At 34.2% G+C, this 22,545-nt stretch overlaps 1 protein-coding gene across 2 annotated transcripts; it reads right to left on the minus strand.

Moving 5' to 3' along the window:
- Positions 1-913: 913 nt before the first annotated feature.
- On the minus strand, positions 914-22,258 carry LOC137401479 (mucolipin-3-like). Of its 2 annotated transcripts, none has more exons than XM_068087846.1 (13): positions 22,227-22,258; positions 21,515-21,736; positions 21,062-21,253; positions 20,792-20,951; positions 14,484-14,689; positions 13,240-13,336; positions 11,380-11,495; positions 10,717-10,866; positions 10,366-10,467; positions 9,674-9,796; positions 3,564-3,773; positions 1,889-2,043; positions 914-1,647 (listed from the first exon to the last, which is right to left on the minus strand). In XM_068087846.1, exons 2-13 carry the CDS (start codon positions 21,734-21,736, stop codon positions 1,614-1,616), a joined length of 1,767 nt encoding a protein of 588 aa, XP_067943947.1. In that variant the 5' UTR covers positions 22,227-22,258; the 3' UTR covers positions 914-1,613. The 2 variants fall into 2 exon arrangements, with proteins under 2 accessions (XP_067943947.1, XP_067943946.1); XM_068087845.1 differs by having other exon boundaries at positions 13,231-13,336.
- Between the last annotated feature and the right edge of the window lie 287 nt (positions 22,259-22,545).

Here is a 22,545-nt window from a genome sequence, read left to right on the forward strand (position 1 = left end):
TAGTACGTATTCAGATGGTTACACAGCATTTAGAGGAAACTAGTATGACAAATTTTAATCACCTTACTTGAGACACCTATAGCAATATACATGTAGCTAAATTTATAATTTCATTCCGACATTTAAGAGCAAGTACAAATTAAAATATACGCCAATAGAGCAGCGTAGCACTCGAATTTGATAGCAATACCCTATGTTAAATTAACGAGAGACAGGCAGCCTCGAGGCGATATACATCATTTTGGGCAAGTCTGGACACATCTTTTTCTTCTGAGCGCTTTAACAGCGATAAAGTTTTGTTGATTTCAATCTCAAACATCTTAGCAGTCAGATCACCTCAAACATCAAAAGCTATCAGAAATGATGGAATAATTTCCTATACTTTCTAATAGAATCAACTAAAGTTTGGTGCAACTACATCGTTAAAGCAGCAATCGTCTACTATAAAGTCAGAAATGTATTTTTCAATTGGATTTAATGGCACAATACATGGGGTTAAAATAATACCTTCGGTTAATGGCACAGTGCAGAGGGGTTCAAATATTACCTTTGTTTGTTGGCACAGTGCAGAGGATTCAAATAATACCTTAGTTTGTTGGCACAGTGCAGAGGATTCAAATAATACCTTTGTTTGTTGGCACAGTGCAGAGGATTCAAATAATACCTTTGTTTGTTGGCACAGTACAGAGGATTCAAATGATACCTTTGTTTGCTGGCACATTACAGAGGATTCAAATGATACCTCTGGTTGTTGGCACAGTACAGAGGGATTCAAATGATACCTTTGGTTGTTGGTGCAGTACAGAGGGATTCAAATGATACTTTGGTTGCTGGTACAGTACAGAGGGATTCAAATGATACCTTTGTTTGCCGGCACAGTACAGAGGGATTCAAATAACACCTTAGGTTGATGCTAGTTTGCTGTACGAATATATTTCAATATCTACAGTATCATAATTTAGAGTGGTACCACAAAGAGTTATTAAGATATTTGACATTATGTAAAAGTTAGCTGAGTTATTCTAAATGAAAATGGAAGTTTCAACAAAGTGGAAGAACTGCGCTGATGTCCAAGTATAGGCTAAGGCTAAAATATATGTTGGATGGACGAATTGTGCAAGTTACATTACAGCTCTATGACTATTATTATTATTATTATTATTATCAAAAAATGAGGTAAACTTGCATTTTGGTCAGGCCTGGTAAGACTGGTAAGATTATGCATGAATATTGATGAGGCAGCACAAAATTTTGCACGATAGAATAAATATCGATATAACAAAGTATAGAAAAGTATTTAATGGCTGGCCAATCGGCTATCAGCTTGATCATGCACTAAATATTTGTTAGAAGAGGTTTGAAAGCCGACTACTGGGATCGCCCGTGAATGAGGGACCCTGAAGCATACGGGTACAATCATGCAGTCATCGAATAGAAGTAGCTATGCAGTCATCATATGGATGTAGCTATATTGTCGTCGTACAGGTAGAGCTTTGCTGTCGCTGTACAGGTGCAGCTTTGCTGTCGCTGTACAGATGTAGCTATGCTGTCGCTGTACAGGTTAAGCGATGCTCTCGTCATAGGGATTACATAGAGGGAGCTCCGGCCTCTGATTATGCTAATAAATCCATATCCTCATCCACCCACCTGCAGGTAATAAACAGAAGATCAGACTAATAAGGAAACATTAGCTTGTATGAACTGGCTGAAGTTTGTTTTACAAAAAGCTTTTTAAAGAGAATTGCTAGTCAAAGAGTGAATGAACTTGAAAGTATGAACAATTTTAAAGCATCATTGTTTTGCATGAGAAAAAATTAAATGTGCAAACAGTAGAAAAACCACAGGAAAGGTTTTTCTACATGGACAGAGCGATTTACTCATAGCTTACCTGTCACAAAAAGGACACATGCAGCAAGTTGAAAAACGACAGCAGCAACGCCTGTGTTGCACATCGCTGATATAGAGCGGAGAGTCAGGGGCATCCTCACAGCTAGCTATGAATTTCTCGACAACAGTTTGTGGCATGTCATTCTTATAGTGTTTCTACAATATGAGTGTCTTAATCAAATTAAAGACTGATTCTCACTATATTACTATATGTCTATATACACTATATATAGTGCCATATTTCGGCGTTGATGCCACAATACCTCGGTGATCGTCGATGATAACCGTGTTCACACTATCTCATACCCATCAGCATCCCATCGTTTGCATCATGAAATATTCTGTGGCGTAGTGTTTGCATTTATCTTTTTAAATTTCCGCCAAGAAACCTCGTTGTTTTCGCATGCTGGAATAAAGAACTAGTCCCGCAGCGACTATCATAAACGGATATGAATAAATCAATCTATCCGCGACAACGAATTACCATCGCCGCAATGGTTCACATTTGAAAGGCGGTCGTCGATGCTTGGGAAAATATTGGGAAAGTTTGACAGCTGCAAACTTTCCTGACGTGTTCGCGATGCTTCAACGATGCCATCAATTCATGGTTCACATAATCGACGATGAACGCCAAAAAGGAAACGCTGACAAACGACGAGATAGTGTGAACCGGCCTTGAACACACAATGTAAGGTAAAAACTATTCTAAATGTTTTTCTCTGTTAAAGCTTTTCTTATACAGCAGCAGCCACAAGTTTTCCCAATCTGATCTGCTATCAAACAATTATCAAGTTTCCATGCAGCGATAGTGTAGAGATACTTGGGTGCCCCAGTACTGAAACACCATGCAAAGCTGAAAAGAAGACTATGTTTCTATAGTGTGCTATAGGGGTGTGCCGCTAATCGTCGCTCTATGGAAACCGACAGCTCTATGACAGCTTTCTTAGCATTTATGTAGTGCCATAATTAACTAGCCTAAAAATTAAATTTTTCAGAAAAATTATATATGTGTAACAGTATTTCCTTACTTAATAAGAGTAACATTTTTCCGGACTATTTTGGTTTTTTATGTATTTTTAGCCACAACTTTTTTCAGATGTTTTGACCCATGCGGCTTATTTAGAGGCTGTGGCTATTATGTGGTTTTTCTTTCACCACTAGAGGCGCACTAACCGGAAGTAGAAACAAAACAAAAGAAAAGTTAAGCCAAGAAGCAGACGTTGCTTTTTTATTCATCTAGCAAATAGAACACAGACGACAAATTACCAACTATTAATTATTTTCAAATTCTTGCCCCATCATTATGGAACCCAAATGAAAAAGCTCGTATGAAGCAAAATTTTTAGCTGAAGGGCATCAATCCTGCTATTCAGGAAGGAAACCGCGCGGTTGCACGCGCTGATGAGATTTTCAACTCTGACACTGAAAAAGACGACTTCATGGGTTTCATCGAACGTTTCCATTTTAACCAGCAAAGTTGCTGCCATGTTAAAAGCACTGTTAAGAGTTCTGCGGCCTATACAAAAGGTGTGGCATATGTACTGTTTTCTTATCGTTTTAAATAAAAAAGAGCAGGTGCTGCTTATATAGGGAAGCGGCTCATAGTCTGGAAAAAACAGTATTCATTTGCAATAAAATTACGGAGTGCAGCAGAAAATGAGATGAGAGATGCTCACCTTTACTACGTCATATGTGTCTATTATGACAGATATGAAAAGATTAAGTACAAAGTAAATGAAGAGGCTGATGAAACTGTAGAGATAGAATCTGGAAAAGTACCAGATGGCGAGAGGGGCTTTCTGGTTAATGACGCTGAAGGTGACAAACATGTCATCACCATTAACCAATGAGAACAGACATTCGGATGAGGTCGCTATCGTAGCAAACTGTAACAGACAATAAATACACTCTTATAAAATAAAACAGTTGATCATTGTAGAAGTTAAAAAGCTACTAGGATTGAACGAGTAAAAGCTGAGGCTAAAGCTGTGGAGACAACCCTGTTGATCTATCAGCAATTGAAAGAATATTAGAACCAGTTCTATAGAACTCAGCCATAAAAACAATTACATTAAGTATAAAGACAGATCTTGGTGATAGTGGCTGCTCATATCACACGCCTATGAGTACATGTACAGTACAAGTATAAGAATATACATGTATACCTGCTCCACATGCTGCGTTAACTAATCCTGTTATGAAAGTCAAGATAAAAAGATGACAAGAAAATAGCTTGACTAAAACCAAAAACTAAATAGTTCCCAATACATGCACACATTACCATCACAATATTATTATTCCTTTTACAATATATGCACATATTACCATCACAATACTATTATTCCTTTTACAATATATGCACATATTACCCTCACAATATTATTATTCCTTTTACAATATATGGACATATTACCATCGCAATATTATTATTCCTTTTATAATATATGCGCATATTACCATCACAATATTATTATTCCTTTTATAATATATGCGCATATTACCATCACAATATTATTATTCCTTTTACAATATATGCACATATTACCATCAAAATATTATTATTCCTTTTACAATATATGCACATATTACCCTCACAATATTATTATTCCTTTTACAATATATCCACATATTACCATGAAAATATTGTTATTTTTTCTACAACACACATTTATCAAACTACTTCCAATATTGTTACATTAAGAGAATTTAATATTATCAATACTAAATAATCAATAATCGCAGCACACAATGCTAACTCTATATGTATATGAGATACGTAACAGATAATAGCAGTATTCTATTATTTGTAGTTATCTTCTCATGCAGGATTTCACGTAATAAGTAAAACATTTATCTTTATATTGCATTTCAATTAAGTTTGAATTATAAGATTCATTTAAAAGGAATTTTAAAGCTGGTCAGGGTCAAAGAGTATTAGCGTATCCGTTAGCGACAGATATAGTAGCCTTAAATCATGCTGTAGAATGAATTCCTTGAATAGGTCATAGGTCATACCAATCAAAACAATTGTTAGACATACATCCCCTATTGGAATTGAATGGGGAAAACTGCGAACACTTCTGCATATTTTAGGCAAAACTTGTTCAAAACAATCTATGACTTTTTTTGTTATCAAGCAATAAAACAAAATTTAATATATATCAAGTATAATACATTTCATCCAAACAAATGCTATTCAAATACATACAGTCAAACATGGATAACTCGAACTTCACAGGACCGAGCGAAAGTGTTCGAATTATCAGAGTGTTCAAGTTATCAGAGCACTGTCACAAGTCAATGTATTTACTTATTTATTAGTAGATACATGTACATATACAAACTATAATATAAATCAAAAGCACAAATGGCTTGTTTTAAATTAAATGCTTCTAATGTAAAGTTTAAAACGTTTTTATCAAAAAGCATAGAGATTTTTCTATCACTTGAGATTAGTTTGTTGTTTGAGGTGATGTTATTGCCAGGACGTTTTTTAGATTGACATTGGCAAAACTTGATCGTTGTTGAAATGCTCAAAAGAAAAGACATCTTTTTCTTTTGAGCGTTTTACCCACGATCAAATTTGTCGATTTTTCTTGAAGTTTATGCAAAGATTACCTCACTTTACCTTGCTTCCGAAGGGCGATCGCTAAGCGGATGTTTGGTATAAATCAAATTTCACCAAACCTTTAGAAAAGTCGTTGACAAAAATATTTTGCCGATGGTGGTAATAACGACGCTTATGAATTACGAAAAGTTGAGGTTAAAATGGCTTGGAAATAAAGTGGCTCTATGGCTTGGAATAAAGTGATTTTCTAAAGCGATAACAACTGTTTCGGTAGCCGTTGGGCAAAAAACAGTTCAAGTTAACAGTGTTGAGTTCGAGTTATCTATAGCAATTTATCATTACGTGGGAACGGACCAAAGAAACCGTTCAAATTAACCATGTGTTCGAGCTATCCGTGGGCGAGTTATCCATGTTTGACTGTATATCACTGCTGTTTCAAATTCTCATTTTTTGGATGACATATAAAACTTCATTCTTCTTCAATGATAGAAACTGCAAGGGATGTAAAACTAAAAGCCTCTGTTATCGTTTGAGAGAAAGTACTGTTAGCTAAAATAGTTGGGGTAAAACGAAAGAAAGGTCTGTAAAAAGCTGACAAGAATGCGGGCAGCAAAATTTATGCACCATTACTAAAAATCATGGAACCATTTCAACCCAGCTTTCACCTCCTAGCTATTCTCAATCAAGATGGAATGAGTCAAGCTTCTAGCTCTGCGATAGCCAAGTGATTTTAGCCATGATCCGTTACAGCCAAACCTGACAAATTAAAGATCCACAACAAGCTAAAGATGTCCATTTTTCTTTTTTACCATACATAAAAATACAATTATTTGTGTACTTCTTAAAACAAAGCGTCAAATATGGTTTGAGATTTTTTTATTAATACACATAATTTTAAAAATCAGTGAATGAATATGCTGTAATAAATATGTCTGATATCGGTGAGAAAAATGATGAGGAGTATTTGTGAGTCGTGCTCTGTGATTGTTTTTTCACAAAATTCTTTGATGAAAACAATAAATTTACAAAAATTCTAAGAAAAGTTTACAAAAATCTTTTTTAAATCAAATTAAAAAAAATGCTTACAAAAATTTTTTTCGGCAACTAACTTGAAAGATCCACAAAAAAACTACAAAGATCCGGATTTAGATTCGCCATTTGGCCATAGTTGTTCTAGCTATTCTGACACACTCAATCAAGATGAAATGAGTCAAGATTAGCATCTACATGTAGGTATGTTTAGTAAGTCTTGGCGAGCCTTGAGTAGCTGTGAAACAAGGAACGGAATAGAAGACAAGAACTTACTGAATAGGCTTCAGTTGTTCAGAGTTGCCAAAGTGCTGTGAACAGTGTTTAAAGATGTAATAACACAAAATTTTAGCCGATTTTATCAGAAAGTATTGGCATTATTTTATCATTTGCGATTTTTTTTTATGTTTGAGGTGATTGATAGCTTTTAAAATGCTCATTTTTAAGCTGGTGGTGAACTCGTAAACGTATAAACTGGTGTGTGAACAAAGACTCCACAAATGATACATATATGGTCTCGTCTTTAGCCAATCATCCGCACAAATCTTTTATTTTAATCTCAAAGATTGTCATGGTTAGAGAATTAACTATCCACAGCGAGACTTAGCAGTGGAAGCTAAGCATTAGCGAAAATGATCTTTCAGGATGGGGTATGTTTTAGTAAATTATCTGGGCAAAACAAGTCTTTCATATTACATACCATTTAGTCTTTCATATTACATACCGTTTAGTCTTTCATATTACATAATGTTTAGTCTTTCATATTCCATACTGTTTAGTCTTTCATATTATATACTGTTTATTCTTTCATATTATATACTGTTTATTCTTTCATATTAAATACCGTTTAGTCTTTCATATTACATAATGTTTAGTCTTTCATATTCCATACTGTTTAGTCTTTCATATTACATAATTTTTAGTCTTTCATATTCCATACTGTTTAGTCTTTCATATTACATACTGTTTAGTCTTTCATATTACATACTGTTTAGTCTTTCATATTACATACCGTTTAGTCTTTCATATTACATACTGTTTAGTCTTTCATATTACATACTGTTTAGTCTTTCATATTACATACCGTTTAGTCTTTCATATTACATACTGTTTAGTCTTTCATATTCCATACTGTTTAGTCTTTCATATTACATACTGTTTAGTCTTTCATATTACATACTGTTTAGTCTTTCATATTACATACCGTTTAGTCTTTCATATTACATACTGTTTAGTCTTTCATATTACATACCATTTAGTCTTTCATATTACATACCGTTTAGTCTTTCATATTCCATACTGTTTAGTCTTTCATATTACATACTGTTTGGTCTTTCATATTACATACCGTTTAGTCTTTCATATTACATACCATTTAGTCTTTCATATTACATACCGTTTAGTCTTTCATATTCCATACCGTTTATTCTTTCATATTCCATACTGTTTAGTCTTTCATATTACATACCATTTAGTCTTTCATATTACATACCGTTTAGTCTTTCATATTACATACTGTTTAGTCTTTCATATTACATACTGTTTAGTCTTTCATATTACATACTGTTTAGTTTTTCATATTACATACTGTTTAGTTTTTCATATTACATACCGTTTAGTCTTTCATATTACATACTGTTTAGTCTTTCATATTCCATACCATTTATTCTTTCATATTACATACTGTTTAGTCTTTCACATTACATACCCTTTAGTCTTTCACATTACATACCGTTTAGTCTTTCATATTACATACTGTTTAGTCTTTCATATTACATACTGTTTAGTCTTTCATATTACATACTGTTTAGTCTTTCATATTACATAATGTTTAGTCTTTCATATTACATACTGTTTAGTCTTTCATATTACATACCGTTTAGTCTTTCATATTACATACTGTTTAGTCTTTCATATTACATACTGTTTAGTCTTTCATATTACATACTGTTTAGTTTTTCATATTACATACTGTTTAGTTTTTCATATTACATACCGTTTAGTCTTTCATATTACATCCTGTTTGGTCTTTCATATTACATACTGTTTAGTCTTTCATATTACATACCATTTAGTCTTTCATATTACATACCGTTTAGTCTTTCATATTCCATACCGTTTATTCTTTCATATTCCATACTGTTTAGTCTTTCATATTACATACCATTTAGTCTTTCATATTACATACCGTTTAGTCTTTCATATTACATACCGTTTAGTCTTTCATATTACATAATGTTTAGTCTTTCATATTACATACTGTTTAGTCTTTCATATTACATACCGTTTAGTCTTTCACATTACATACCGTTTAGTCTTTCACATTACATACTGTTTAGTCTTTCATATTACATACTGTTTAGTCTTTCATATTACATACTGTTTAGTTTTTCATATTACATACTGTTTAGTTTTTCATATTACATACCGTTTAGTCTTTCATATTACATACTGTTTAGTCTTTCATATTACATACTGTTTAGTCTTTCATATTACATACTGTTTAGTTTTTCATATTACATACTGTTTAGTTTTTCATATTACATACCGTTTAGTCTTTCATATTACATACTGTTTAGTCTTTCATATTCCATACCATTTATTCTTTCATATTACATACTGTTTAGTCTTTCACATTACATACCCTTTAGTCTTTCACATTACATACCGTTTAGTCTTTCATATTACATACTGTTTAGTCTTTCATATTACATACTGTTTAGTCTTTCATATTACATACTGTTTAGTCTTTCATATTACATAATGTTTAGTCTTTCATATTACATACTGTTTAGTCTTTCATATTACATACCGTTTAGTCTTTCATATTACATACTGTTTAGTCTTTCATATTACATACCGTTTAGTCTTTCATATTACATCCTGTTTGGTCTTTCATATTACGTGTTTGGCCATATGTACTACTATATTATACTATATTATAACAGTCTGCTCATACGAATGTTGTGCTAATCAAAGGTTTTCTAAGCTTACATGTTTAAATTGCACTTCATATAAAGGAAGACCAACCATGATGTTTTCAATGCAAACAAGCGAAAATATGAGTGTTCCAATTTTGTTGAAAACAACAGTATTATACGTATATGTACAAATAATAGTTGAAGCCTCCTATATGTGTATATGTATCGTATATGTAAGTATATATGGCTTAATATATAAATAACTAACCTTGACATGGTATGGGCCAAGAACTAACCAACCGCAGATGGTGAATGCAATATAGAATATAGACGCACATATCAGGAACCTAAGAACATCTGGCAGCGCCTTCTTGCAAGTCAAAACTAAGACCTACAACATAGGTGATGCACTCCTCACATATACAAGTTAGTGACGGGTATAACAATGACAGATACTAGTACATGCCATCTCTACTGATATCTATGGTTGCCTATCTAAATAAGATAAGAGTTGATGATAGCCACTGGTATCTCAGAAATAGTGCTGTGAATTGCCTTGGTTATAATGCCAATTCACAGCACTATCTCTGCCAATGTTGTAAAATTGAACTCTTGAGAATGTGCTATGTGTGATAAAGTGAGGGCTAACGGCCTGGTTTGTAGCAGAATAGGCAAATCATGAGTAGGTAATGTGTACTAAAAGGTAAGGCACAAATCATGAGTAGGTAAAGTGTACTAAAAGATAAAGCACCAATGTATTCCTAGGCACGAAGGGAACGGATCCTTTCAAATTGTTATGAGTCACTACAAAACACTGACAGACAAAGTGCATTTAAAAAGCTGTATGAAAAGTTATATTCTAGTATTGGACAAAAACTTGTGACGGTATGTTCCTTTATAGTTACATAACAGACGAGTAAGCTGGCAGACTTTGTTAAGGTGAGATATTTGTATACGTACATTATACTTCTTGAAGTATTCAAAATATCTCATGACTCCCATCCATATGAGAATGATTGCGATGCCGAGCAGCATGGTTGCCGTGTCATAGTATTCAAACTCCTGTAATCAAATTATCATCAACGTACAATCTATTGTAACAAGAGAGTTGACTATACATAGTACAGCAGCCCATTAGATAAAATGTGACATATATGGTAGATAAATGTATCAACGTACATCATATGATAGACAAAGTACAACAAGGAACGGTAAGAAAGTAAGTCACATGCAGCACAATGTATCATGATATGAGGGTATAGATACACAGTATAATGGATGTTATTGAGTATGATATTGAGTATGATATACCCGCTGGTAGAGAGACATCTTGAAAGCAGTCCCAATGATTGTGAGTACATCTGAGACGACTATCATGACAAACCAAAGACTGATGAACAGCATGATGTCCTCACCCTTGAGCTTATAGTTGAAGTGCTTCTTAAAGAAGCGCTTTGATAGCTACAAACAAATGACACGACTACAGCCTATAAACACAAGCTTATACAAATAGAAATGACATGAGTACAATTTATAAACACAAGAGCAAACTGCTCCAAATGACGTGATTACAATGAATAAACATGAGTGTATTATACTGCTACAAATGCTATAAGTGTTGTGTGCATCTGTATGACCAAGAGATATTGACTGTAGGAGTGAGCCTATTATAAAGACCTCATAGTGAAATGTGTGGGAAGAGCTGATTGTTAGATGAGGAAGAAAAGCTCTTTGCGAATTTGGTGGAAAGAGTTCATTGTGAAATTGATGGCAAGAGCTCATTGTAAGATAAAAGTGAAGAGCTCAATACGGCACTGGCTAAAGTCAACTTTACTTCAAACCCTGAAGTGCATTACTGTGTAGGTCCGCGCAGGCCTGTTTGGCCTGAGCATGGAAGTCAAAATTCTTGTCTTCTTTTTCAATGGTCACATTGCAACAGAAGGAACATAGAACATGCAATTTGGTAAGTCTTACCTGTAAGAGGTGCAAGGCCTTTTTAATGGACCTGAGACAGGTTACCAGAGAGATGCAGCAGAAGACCATAACGCAGATGTCCAGAACCAACATCAATGATGTCTGCGTGGTAGAATCTGTGATAAAACAAGGTCAGTGATCAGTGAGACCGCAGTAAAGGCTTATGTATGACGATGTGAAAGTACAGCAATAAAATCTATTGTGCATGGCCGTTCTTAGTTTGTGGAGCAATCTGTCTGGTTAATTCCAATAACGAACGAGGCTCTTGCCTGTTAAATAGATGGCACCGACTACAGAAGGCGGCCGTTCGCTTCTTAGAGAGACAAGCGGCTTTTAGCCGCGTGAAGCGGAGAGCAATAACAGGTCAGTGATGCCCTCAGATGTTCGGCGCCGCACGCGCGCTACACTGTCAGCATCAGCCTGTTTCTCCTGCGCTGGTCGGCGTGGGCAACCCATTGAACCGCAAATGTGCTAGGGATCAGAGATTTCAATTGTTCTCCGTGAATGAGGAATTCCTTTGAACTCTTTCCTCCGTGCACGAGGAATAGCAAAGACATTAAAACGAGTTATTAAAATCTGCTATGGTGTAATGCAAACGATAAGAAAACAGATGTCAGAGTCAGACAGTCAAGACATTTGACTCGCATGTAATGCTTGCAGCGAGTGTAAAATATATACAAATTAAGCATAGGTACTAGTTAATCAAAATCAATAAGTCATAATCAATAGGTTATAATAATCAATAATAAAAATAAATATGTTAGTAAAAATCACTGTATATCACGTGATATACGAGCTATTAAGATATATAAACCTGTCAGAGGTATTGAGTCGTACATAATAAACATTGAACTTAAAACATAACAGCTACGAACAGCTTTCATTGTTGTTCGATAACAAAAAGGGCGATAACAACGCTAGCTTGTGATAGTGTCGCGCTTTTTTGAGCTCATTTTCTCGGCGTTCAGCCTATTAAACATCCTGTAACAAGCTACAAGCAATGTTAAATAGCTTATTTACTTTTTAAAAAAGACTGAGATTATTTTGAAGGCTGAATTTAGAGAATAATGGGTTTTAAGACGCCCATCTCTATAATTCTAGATCGGACTAAACATCCCCAACTTCCGTCCCTAAAAAGCTAGGCTACGTCACATACTTATGGTCAGGGCTTGTTGTGTTGATTGTGTCTTTTGTGAAACCGATATTGAATCGCTGTAAAAAAGCCTTCAAGACAAAATCGGAATCAGCGTGTCTGATTTACCTAGCAAAAACAATGAAAACTGTTTGTGGCAGTTATGCTTTAATCGTTTCTATGGTATGCTTTACATCTTCTGATTAAAGGTTGACTTGCGACAAAATTCACATTGCAGTTATTTGATATCGAAAGATTCACCATGTCTTACTCTGTTGTGTTGTAGGTGCCAAATATGTGGAAATGTGATTACAAGCTCTTAAAAGCTAAAAATGAGATTCCAATCTACGGCGGCTTTTCGTTTTTGAGCTTTTAAGAGCTTGTAATCACATTTCCATGTATTTGGCACCTACTACACAACAGAGTAAGACATGGTGAATCTTTTGATACCAAATAACTGTAATGTGAATTTTGTTGCAAGTCAACCTTTAAACTATTGCCAATACATACATGTAGCATAAGGTATACAGCTACACCTCCTTCACATATATCAAAAATATTTTAGATACACATGCGTGTACAGATACATGTCATGCATGTGCATGCATAGAAAGATGTACAAAAATAATTTATGAATACACTAAAGATATTATGTGAGCTTAAAAGAAACCTCTAAACATCAAGAAAAAGAGCATTAACTTTCCATTCATAGGGCATACTTAGGGTACCGTCATAGGAGCTGCCATCATTGCACTTTAGTGGGTCAAGGTCAATCTTCATACGCACCAATATCTGTCCATCATGGTCATTGTTGTCATATATGGCCTTCAGAGAGAGAGTACAGATGATCAGTAAAGGTTGAAGGGAAATAAAGTCGCATTTACAAAAAGACAATCCCATGCAAACTCATGAAATATGACATACTCAACTTAAAAACACATCTAAGAACAGTGAACTAAATTTTATAATGTAATAATAATAAATATCACAACACAATTTAAACTGAAGGATTGGTTTGCTTTTACGATCATCAAAATTTCACAGATAAAAGTTCTCCATAGTTGCAATTTTGTAGGATTATGCTAACCACAGACTACCCACTGTTCGTATCTATTATATGTTGTGGATACCCACTGTAGTGTTTGTATCTATTAAAAGTGTATGGCACCCACTGTAGTGTTTATATCTATTAAAAGTGTATGGCACCCACTGTAGTGTTTGTATCTATTGTAAGTATAGGATACCTACAGCAGTGTTTATATCTATTATAAGGTTAGGTACCCACTGTAGTGTTTGGATTTATTGTAAGGTTAGGGCACCCACTGTAGTGTTTATATCTATTATAAGGTTAGGGCACCCACTGTAGTGTTAATATCTATCATAGGTTTGGGGCACCCACTGTAGTGTTTATAGCTATTATAAGGTTAGGGCACCCACTGTAATGTTAATATCTATTAAAAGTGTATGGCACCCACTGTAGTGTTTATATCTATTAAAAGTGTATGGCACCCACTGTAGTGTTTATATCTATTATAAAGTTAGGGTACCCACTGTAGTGTTTATATCTATTGTAGGTTTAGGGTACCCACTGTGTAGTGTTTATATCTATTATAAGGTTAGGGCACCCACTGTAATGTTAATATCTATTAAAATTGTATGGCATCCACTGTAGTGTTTATATCTATTAAAAGTGTATGGCACCCACTGTAGTGTTTATATCTATTATAAAGTTAGGGTACCCACTGTAGTGTTTATATCTATTGTAGGTTTAGGGTACCCACTGTGTAGTGTTTATATCTATTATAAGGTTAGGGTACCCACTGTAGCGTTTATATCTATTATAAGGTTAGGGCACCCAATGTAGTGTTTATATCTATTATAAGGTTAGGGCACCCACTGCAGTTTTTATATCTATTATAAGTTTAGGGTACCCACTGTAATGTTTATAACTACTATAAGGTTAAGCACATACCGTAGCATTTATATTTAGACAGTCCGGGTCAGTGAAAGAGCTGAGAGCGCTGTGAGCATTGATATGTATTCCATCGAGGGCAAAGCTTAGCTCTATTGAATGGAGTTTTTGAACTGTAAAATGATAACCGTGCTGCCGCAGGAACTCCACAACGTCGTACTCTTCTGTGCCGTTATCCTTCCTCACAGCAGTTAAGTTAAAGAAGACTGAAACAAAGAGATACTATGTTGCTACGTGTTAAATTCAATGCAATATCAGTGATCCACAACTTTTTGCTTTGTATTATTCTATGTTATTATTTTGTAAAAATTGAAGTAACCAGGGTTGGTAACTTATATGAGGCTAGCAGCAAACTTGGTCATATATAAACACACATATACACACGTATACATACATATACACACACATACACGCATATGCACACGCATATATATACACACACATATACATGTGTATACATGCATATACAGACACACATATGCACACACATATAAATATATATATATATACACATATACAAGTATATACACAAACATATACACACACATATTAAGACATATACACAGGTATACAGACATATACGAGGCAGGCTATGAGATCAACAAAAGTTAATTGTAAGCAATAGATATCAACTGGTAGAGATATGTATCAGCTTCCTCGTGTATTTAAAGGTTACAAGTTGGAGGTAAGTAGCAAATTTCTTGCATCCAAAAGGGTCAATGTCCTACCACCCGAAGGAGAATACCAAATATAGGCCACATTCGATTCGCTTGTGAAAAGGTTGAATTTATGTTCTCAGCGTTCTGATGTGGTGTTTGAAAAATATAACGCCACCCTTTATTTGAACATCACCTCCAATAAAGTGTCACTAAAGGGAGGGGTTAAAAATAGTATGTCATGGCATTCAAATAAAGGTTTCACAGTAACTATATTACTATATAACCCATGAATAACTATATTACTATATAACACATAAATAACTATATTATTATATAACACATAAATAACTATATTATTATATAACACATGAATAACTATATTACTATATAACACATAAATAACTATATTATTATATAACACATAAATAACTATATTACTATATAGCACATGAATAACTATATTACTATATAACACATAAATAACTATATTACTATATAACACATAAATAACTATATTACTATATAACACATAAATAACTATATTATTATATAACACATGAATAACTATATTATTATATAACACATGAATAACTATATTATTATATAACACATGAATAACTATATTACTATATAACACATAAATAACTATATTACTAAATAACACATGAATAACTATATTACTATATAACACATAACTATATTACTATATAACACATGAATAACTATATTACTATATAACACATAAATAACTATATTACTATATAACACATAAATAACTATATTACTATATAACACATGAATAACTATATTACTATATAACACATGAATAACTATATTATTATATAACACATGAATAACTGTATTACTATATAACACATGAATAACTATATTACTATATAACACATGAATAATTATATTACTATATAACACATGAATAACTATATTACTATATAACACATGAATAACTATATTATTGAGTAATTTAAGAGTAATTAAGAGCAATTTCCTGATATATTGAACAAAGTTTTCAGAAGCCTCCAGATTGTTTGCAATATTTTATATGTCCGAAGAAACCATAAACTGAAGGCATTGTCGAAGCAACATGGATACGACTGATGCTATTTATTCAAAACAATAGTGAAGCTATAATGACAGTAAAGCAAAATCAGCATCAATTAAAATGAATGCATCTCTAATAGTACTGTTGCCTGTTAATGGTAAAATTATTTGTCTAAAATTATCATTAAAAACATTAATTGCAAAAAACAGTTATTACAAGCATATCTATCAACCTGTCATGCCTCACAGCAACTAGGTCAGCCTGAGTTCGTGAAAATTCAAAGCTAAAACTCATGTATGATTGAAATATCTTTCAAATTCAAGTCACTCAGCATGTTTACTTTCAAATTTTTGAGGGTTCGTAAGAAAATCACAACTGTTCCCTTAGTAAGAATGGTTTATGTACCTAAATTAATATGATTTTGTAAGTTGCTGTTGACCAAATATCTCCCAGTATTCTACGCTTAGGCATATAAAAGCCACAACTTGACTGTTGAATAGATAAGTTGATATTAAAGGGTGCAAGGGCAAACGTGTCATATGACGCTGGGGAAGCGAATAACACGTTTTAAGAAGAGTTCTTGAATGTTTGTTGCTGATTGGTGGAAAAAACACTGTGTTTGTACGCTCATAAAAACAGACCAAGCAATATCTAGGACTCAAATATGTACCACCCATAAATGCTGCGCCTGCCATCACTGCGCATGCCAAATGCCATACCAAATGCCAATGCCAAATGCCAATGCCTATGTACCAGCTAAGCAACAAGAAATTGTGTCACATGAAAAGTTCCTTTAGGTAATGAGCATTCATAAAGAAATGTTTTGAAGTCAGCAACTATATGAAAATATTATATAAATCAACAGCTGACACTTTATGGTAAGGATGTCAAAGTCATTTGTACAAGGGGCCGAAATTCAAAGCACACCATAGGTCGAAAGAAAAAAATAATTATTGAACACAATAAAACTACATGTTTTTGGAACATAAATATGAATAAAAGCATACATGAATATCACTCTGAAACAGACTTAATCCTTAAATAACTTATATTTAATATTTTGCTCTCCTTACAAATATTTCTTGCGAAAATTATATAACATTGTCAGAAAACATAAACTTAAGTTTCCTACTGGTTATTAAAAACTCTGCTTTCAAAAGCAACTTTTCTAACTTTCTAATATCTTTTAATAGTTAGACTTAATTAACAAGAAAAGTACACAGGAAGGCAGCTGAAGTGTTGCATTATGGGATCTGTAGCCGAAACCCGTATCTCTTCATATTGATGGGTCATGAATAACGATAATGTAAAATGATTTTGCGGGCCAGATATGATTACATAGTAGGACAGATTTGGCCCGCGGGCCGTGAGTTTAACACATGGGCTCTATGGCCTCTAAGGTATGACTTTCTATATAGTACAGTTGCTGACCCGAAATGATAGTAGGTACTGATATGCACTGCAGTATCTGCCGAATCCATGCTTTTCAATAAATATATGCATAGGGCAGCTGAATATGATATAAGCTGAACTTTATGAACAAATAGGAATCAGTCATCAACACCCCTGAATAGATCAATTGTAAGTTGTGAAAGAAAAATATCACACAAATGAATGCTCTTTACACCCTGTCATCCGCAGATGAGATTAAGCGCTAATTCTCTCAAGCTCGCCCTCACTCTAAAGCCTGGTTCACACTATATCACCGTATATCGGTGTTGATGCCACAATACTTCGGTTATTGTTGATGATAACCATGTTCACGCTATCACAAACAAATCTGTGTTTGCATCAGGAAATACTCCAAGACGTGTTTTTATTTATCTTTTAAAATTTTCGCGAAGAAGCCTCTTTGTTTTCGCATGCTGGAATAAAAAACTAGTCCCACAGCGACTATCATAAACGAATATGAATAAATCACACTAACCGCGGATTGCTATCGCCGAAATGGTTCACATTTGAAAGGCGGTCGTCGCTGCTCAGCGAAATATCGGGAAAGTTTCATAGCTGCAAACTTTCCCGACGTATCCGCGATGCTTCGTCCGATGCCTTCGGTTCACAGTTTACATAATCGATGATGAACATTGAAAGGAAAATGCTGACAAACAGCGATATAGTGTGAACCAGCCTTCACTAGCATGATTACCTATAGAGTGTGGACTAAACCAAACAAATAAGTGGAGCTGGTGAAACAGATGAACAACTAAGAAACAGAGCGGCATGAGCATTCTGCTCTAAGAATACTAGAAATGAAGTCACCCGAAGTCAGTGAATGTCTGTGCAAGACATTAATGAACTTTGTGACTTGATCTCAGGAACATTTCTAACTTCCTTTTTAATTCAACAAAATGTAGTAGTAACACCATAGAATCAACTGGAATAGTGTGTGGACTAGTGTGTGGACTGGTGTGTTGACTGGTGTGTGGATTGGTGCGTTGACTAGTGTGTGAACTAGTGTGTTGACTGTGTGTGGACTGGTGCGTGGACTAGTGTAGACTAAAACGTGGACTGGTGTGTGGACTAGTGTGTGGACTGGTGCATGGACTAGTGTGTGGACTGGTGCGTTGACTAGTGTGTGAACTAGTGTGTTGACTGTGTGTGGACTGGTGTAGACTAAAATGTGGACTGGTGTGTGGACTAGTGTGTGGACTGGTGCGTGGACTAGTGTGTGGACTGGTGCGTGGACTGGTGTGTGAACTAGTGTGTGGACTGGTGCGTGGACTAGTGTATGGACTGGTGTGAAATCCATAGCATGAGAGTCTTATAACATATGATTGAGTATAGCAGATGGCATTAGAACAGTGCAAATCAAACACCATACCAGATAGGACAACACGTCCACAGACATTGTACAAATTAAAGGAAAGGATTAGAATAACATAACATTAAAAAGAAGAAAAAGTGGGCGAAAAGCTAAAATGGATCAAAGTAGCATAGGAGTACATGAGAATAGCAAAGTTTAATTAAAGCAATATAGATCGCATCACAGTAAATAATATAGACTACATCACAGTAATATAGACTATAACACAGTAATATAGACTATATCACAGTAATATAGATTACATCACAGTAATATAGATTGCATCACAGTAATATAGATTGCATCACAGTAATATAGATTGCATCACAGTAATACAGATTACATCACAGTAATATAGATTATATCATAGTAATATAGATTATATCACAGTAATATAGATTACATGGTTTACATCACAGTAATATAGATTACATCACAGTAATATATATTTTATTAGAGTATCACAGATTATAGCACAGCAGCGTAGATTATACAAGAGGACATTAATTATATCAGTACATGTAGATTATATCAGAGTAGCATAATCCTCTATTATATCAGAGTAGCATAGGCTTACATTATAGCAGAGTAGCATAAAATATCATAAAGTAGCATAAACTTTACTAGAATAGCAAAGATTATATCAGAGTTGTATAAACTTTATTACAAAGAATAGACTACCGTAAAATCTCGATTTGAACGCCATGGCATTTTATTTTTCAACCCTTTTCCTATATGGCATTTTATTAGAGGTGATGTTCAAATAGAGGGTGGAGCTGTATTTTTCGAGTAGCTTATCAAAATTTTGGGAAAATAAATTTAATCCGTTATGGGTGAAGCGATATCGCCCTAATGTCACCGATATTCTGCACCCTCTGTCGGGCGCAATGACATTAATGCTGTCAGCAATTTGCTTAACTGTTTTTCATATACTGTTTCATATTTACATATCGATCCGTTCTAGGGTTAGCATCAAATGGTGAAAAGATCGTATGTAGGGGTATAGAAACTATAGTAATTATATAATGCAAACATCCCCTGGTAAAAATCATCAACGGTTTATATACAGTAAGTGCTGCAAATATTAAAAATTAGTAACAAAATAGTATGTTAACCTTAGTAACTATAGTTACCTACAGCGAATTTATTGTATTTAGTGGTTATGATCTGCAATAAAATATAGCATTATAATATACCATGTGCAGTATGTACCGCAGGGAGTTCTTACCTTCAAGACAGACGAACGTATAACATAAACCTTGAACTCATCTCAAATAAGTTTAGCTTACTAAACACATACTAAGTTAAGTTTTAGCGTGTAATTTTAACTATTTTACTGAATTTCAGAAGTGAATTTCCGAGTGTAGTTATGATGAATGTGACAATTGTTCTTCTGGAGTACCATCACCATGGCAACCACCACAGCAACAATGAAAGAATTAATTATTATTGATGTAATCTAGTCATGATTAACACGATTTTGTGGGCCATATTCTACTGATCACTTTCTATAATGGGTTTGTGAAGAATAAACATAATGAATGTCAGAATGAAAGTCAAATAGAAGTGGTGTTTAAATAGAGGTCCTGTGGTATATCATATTCATATAGATTATACAGAGCAACATAAATTAAATCATAATAGCACATTAAAGTAGCATAAATTGTACCAAAGTAGCACAGGCTAGAACACTTTTAAGTATTAGGTGATTGATGACTCTTGTTCAATACAGCAATACTAAACATGATTGTCTTACAATCACTACATATATCAAAAATGAACATACCATTGTCAAGGTTCGGGTTGAGCTTGTAGGTGAAGTTGTTGGGAAATATATCTCCCCTTCGAAAATAGGTAAGCTTAAGATGTGCGTATTTTGATTTTAGCTGAGACTGCGCTTCTGGATAACCATATGCTCCAATGGCCACCTCCACAGTCTTGTTGTACTACAAAAATAAAAAATGACATTATCAAAAATAATGGTTTGCATAAAAATAAAATACAAAAGTGACACCGACACAATTTCATAATCAGCAGCGAGAAACAGTCTTCTTACCATTTCCATAGCATAGTTAATATGGTCGACAAGCTCTGAGTATTTGTAGAGGGCATATTCACCAGTCGCTGGTGGATAAGGTAGTGTCTCATATGCAGGATCCCATTTGTTGAATAAAATATGTTCTAAGGCAAGTTTAGTTTTGTCTTGGTAGTTGACAAAATTTGTCCGTTCATTAGCCAGAGAGAAGACCTAAACACAAACAGCTTGTTGCTTTGATAAACAAATGATTAAAATTGGTTAAAAGACTAGTATCATACATTTAAATTAGTTAGCTTTTTAAAGTTAGGCGTGTTGAAATTTATATATTTTTTATATTGATTGCCAGGTAAATATTAAAAAACGTATTTTGGCTATACATTTAAAAAATAATTCTAAAACTATAAAGATAAAAAGTAGCATATTAACAATAAACGAAAAATGTACAAATATCAGCTATTATGGCTTACTAACCTGAATTGTCACAATTATTATCTTGAGAAACTGAACAATCAGTTTCCATGGTTTTCTGCGACGAGCTTGATACTTCTCACACGGCGTCATAAAAAAGAATCGCAGATGTCGCCTTATTTGGTCTACCTTAGGAGGAGGGTAGGGACTGTTTTCGTTTCGTCTAAGATCAAACTCATGGGAGTCTGACTCGGCCGAGTTAATAGAAAACATTTCGTCACCCATCTGAAAGAATATACAACAGCAAGTGTCATTACGTAATACAAAACTTTATGTATGCTAATTAAAGAGACACCGTAAAACAAACGCCGTCACAATAAAATTGATTAATATGGGCTAGCAAATACATAAATGTGTAAGCGTTAGATAATTTAAAAACTAAAGTAATAATAGTAACTACACCTTGTACATTTACCGTTCTTTTTCATATAGAAATTGTCTAAAACTATGTAAAACATTTAAATGAACGACCTTGTCATATACCGTTAGAGACTTAAGACTTAAATCTCAGACTGAAACATAACTCAGCCTAATGCTGGAATCTAGGTGAACCAGAGTATTAACCAAGTTTTTACTTCTGAGGCACTCTCTCAAGGCCCCTGGGGCTAATTACAAGTGTACTATTACTATCGAGAAAGTATCGAGTACGTATACGTCTTCGGTTATTACTTATAAGTATCAATAGTTTCTCACAGCATATTCGTAAAATACTTACCACGCCAAAGTCTAACCTTCATACAAACAAATACACAACTAGACCGTGTTGGCGTGTTCAACGAGTAGCCTTACATTTTGCTACCGCAAGTACATACTAGTACACGTCCTCTGTAAATACTTCTTACGAAGCTCAGGCTCACGCTTCTGAACGAATCATAGCGCTCGTCATATGATGTAGGTATAACCACTGAATTATACTTCCCCTAGAACGGTATTGGCCTATCTAAACCAATTAACTTCCGTGCAACGACTTGAGTGCCATCTTGACTACTGCTACATGAGCTTCCTGCTGTAATTAGTGAAATGGCGGATCATAG

The sequence above is a fragment of the Watersipora subatra genome, chromosome 8, assembly GCF_963576615.1.
Source record: "Watersipora subatra chromosome 8, tzWatSuba1.1, whole genome shotgun sequence".
In the NCBI taxonomy this organism is placed as follows: domain Eukaryota; kingdom Metazoa; phylum Bryozoa; class Gymnolaemata; order Cheilostomatida; family Watersiporidae; genus Watersipora; species Watersipora subatra.

Coding starts and splice junctions, on each gene's coding strand:
- LOC137401479 (XM_068087845.1), bottom strand. CDS start 21,736: ATGGGTGACGAAATGTTTTCTATTAACTCGGCCGAGTCAGACTCCCAT. Junction 14,690..20,791: donor CAACCCGAACCTTGACAATG/GTATGTTCATTT, acceptor TCTTTGTTTCAG/TCTTCTTTAACTTAACTGCT. Junction 10,468..10,716: donor AGATGTCTCTCTACCAGCGG/GTATATCATACT, acceptor ATTTGATTACAG/GAGTTTGAATACTATGACAC.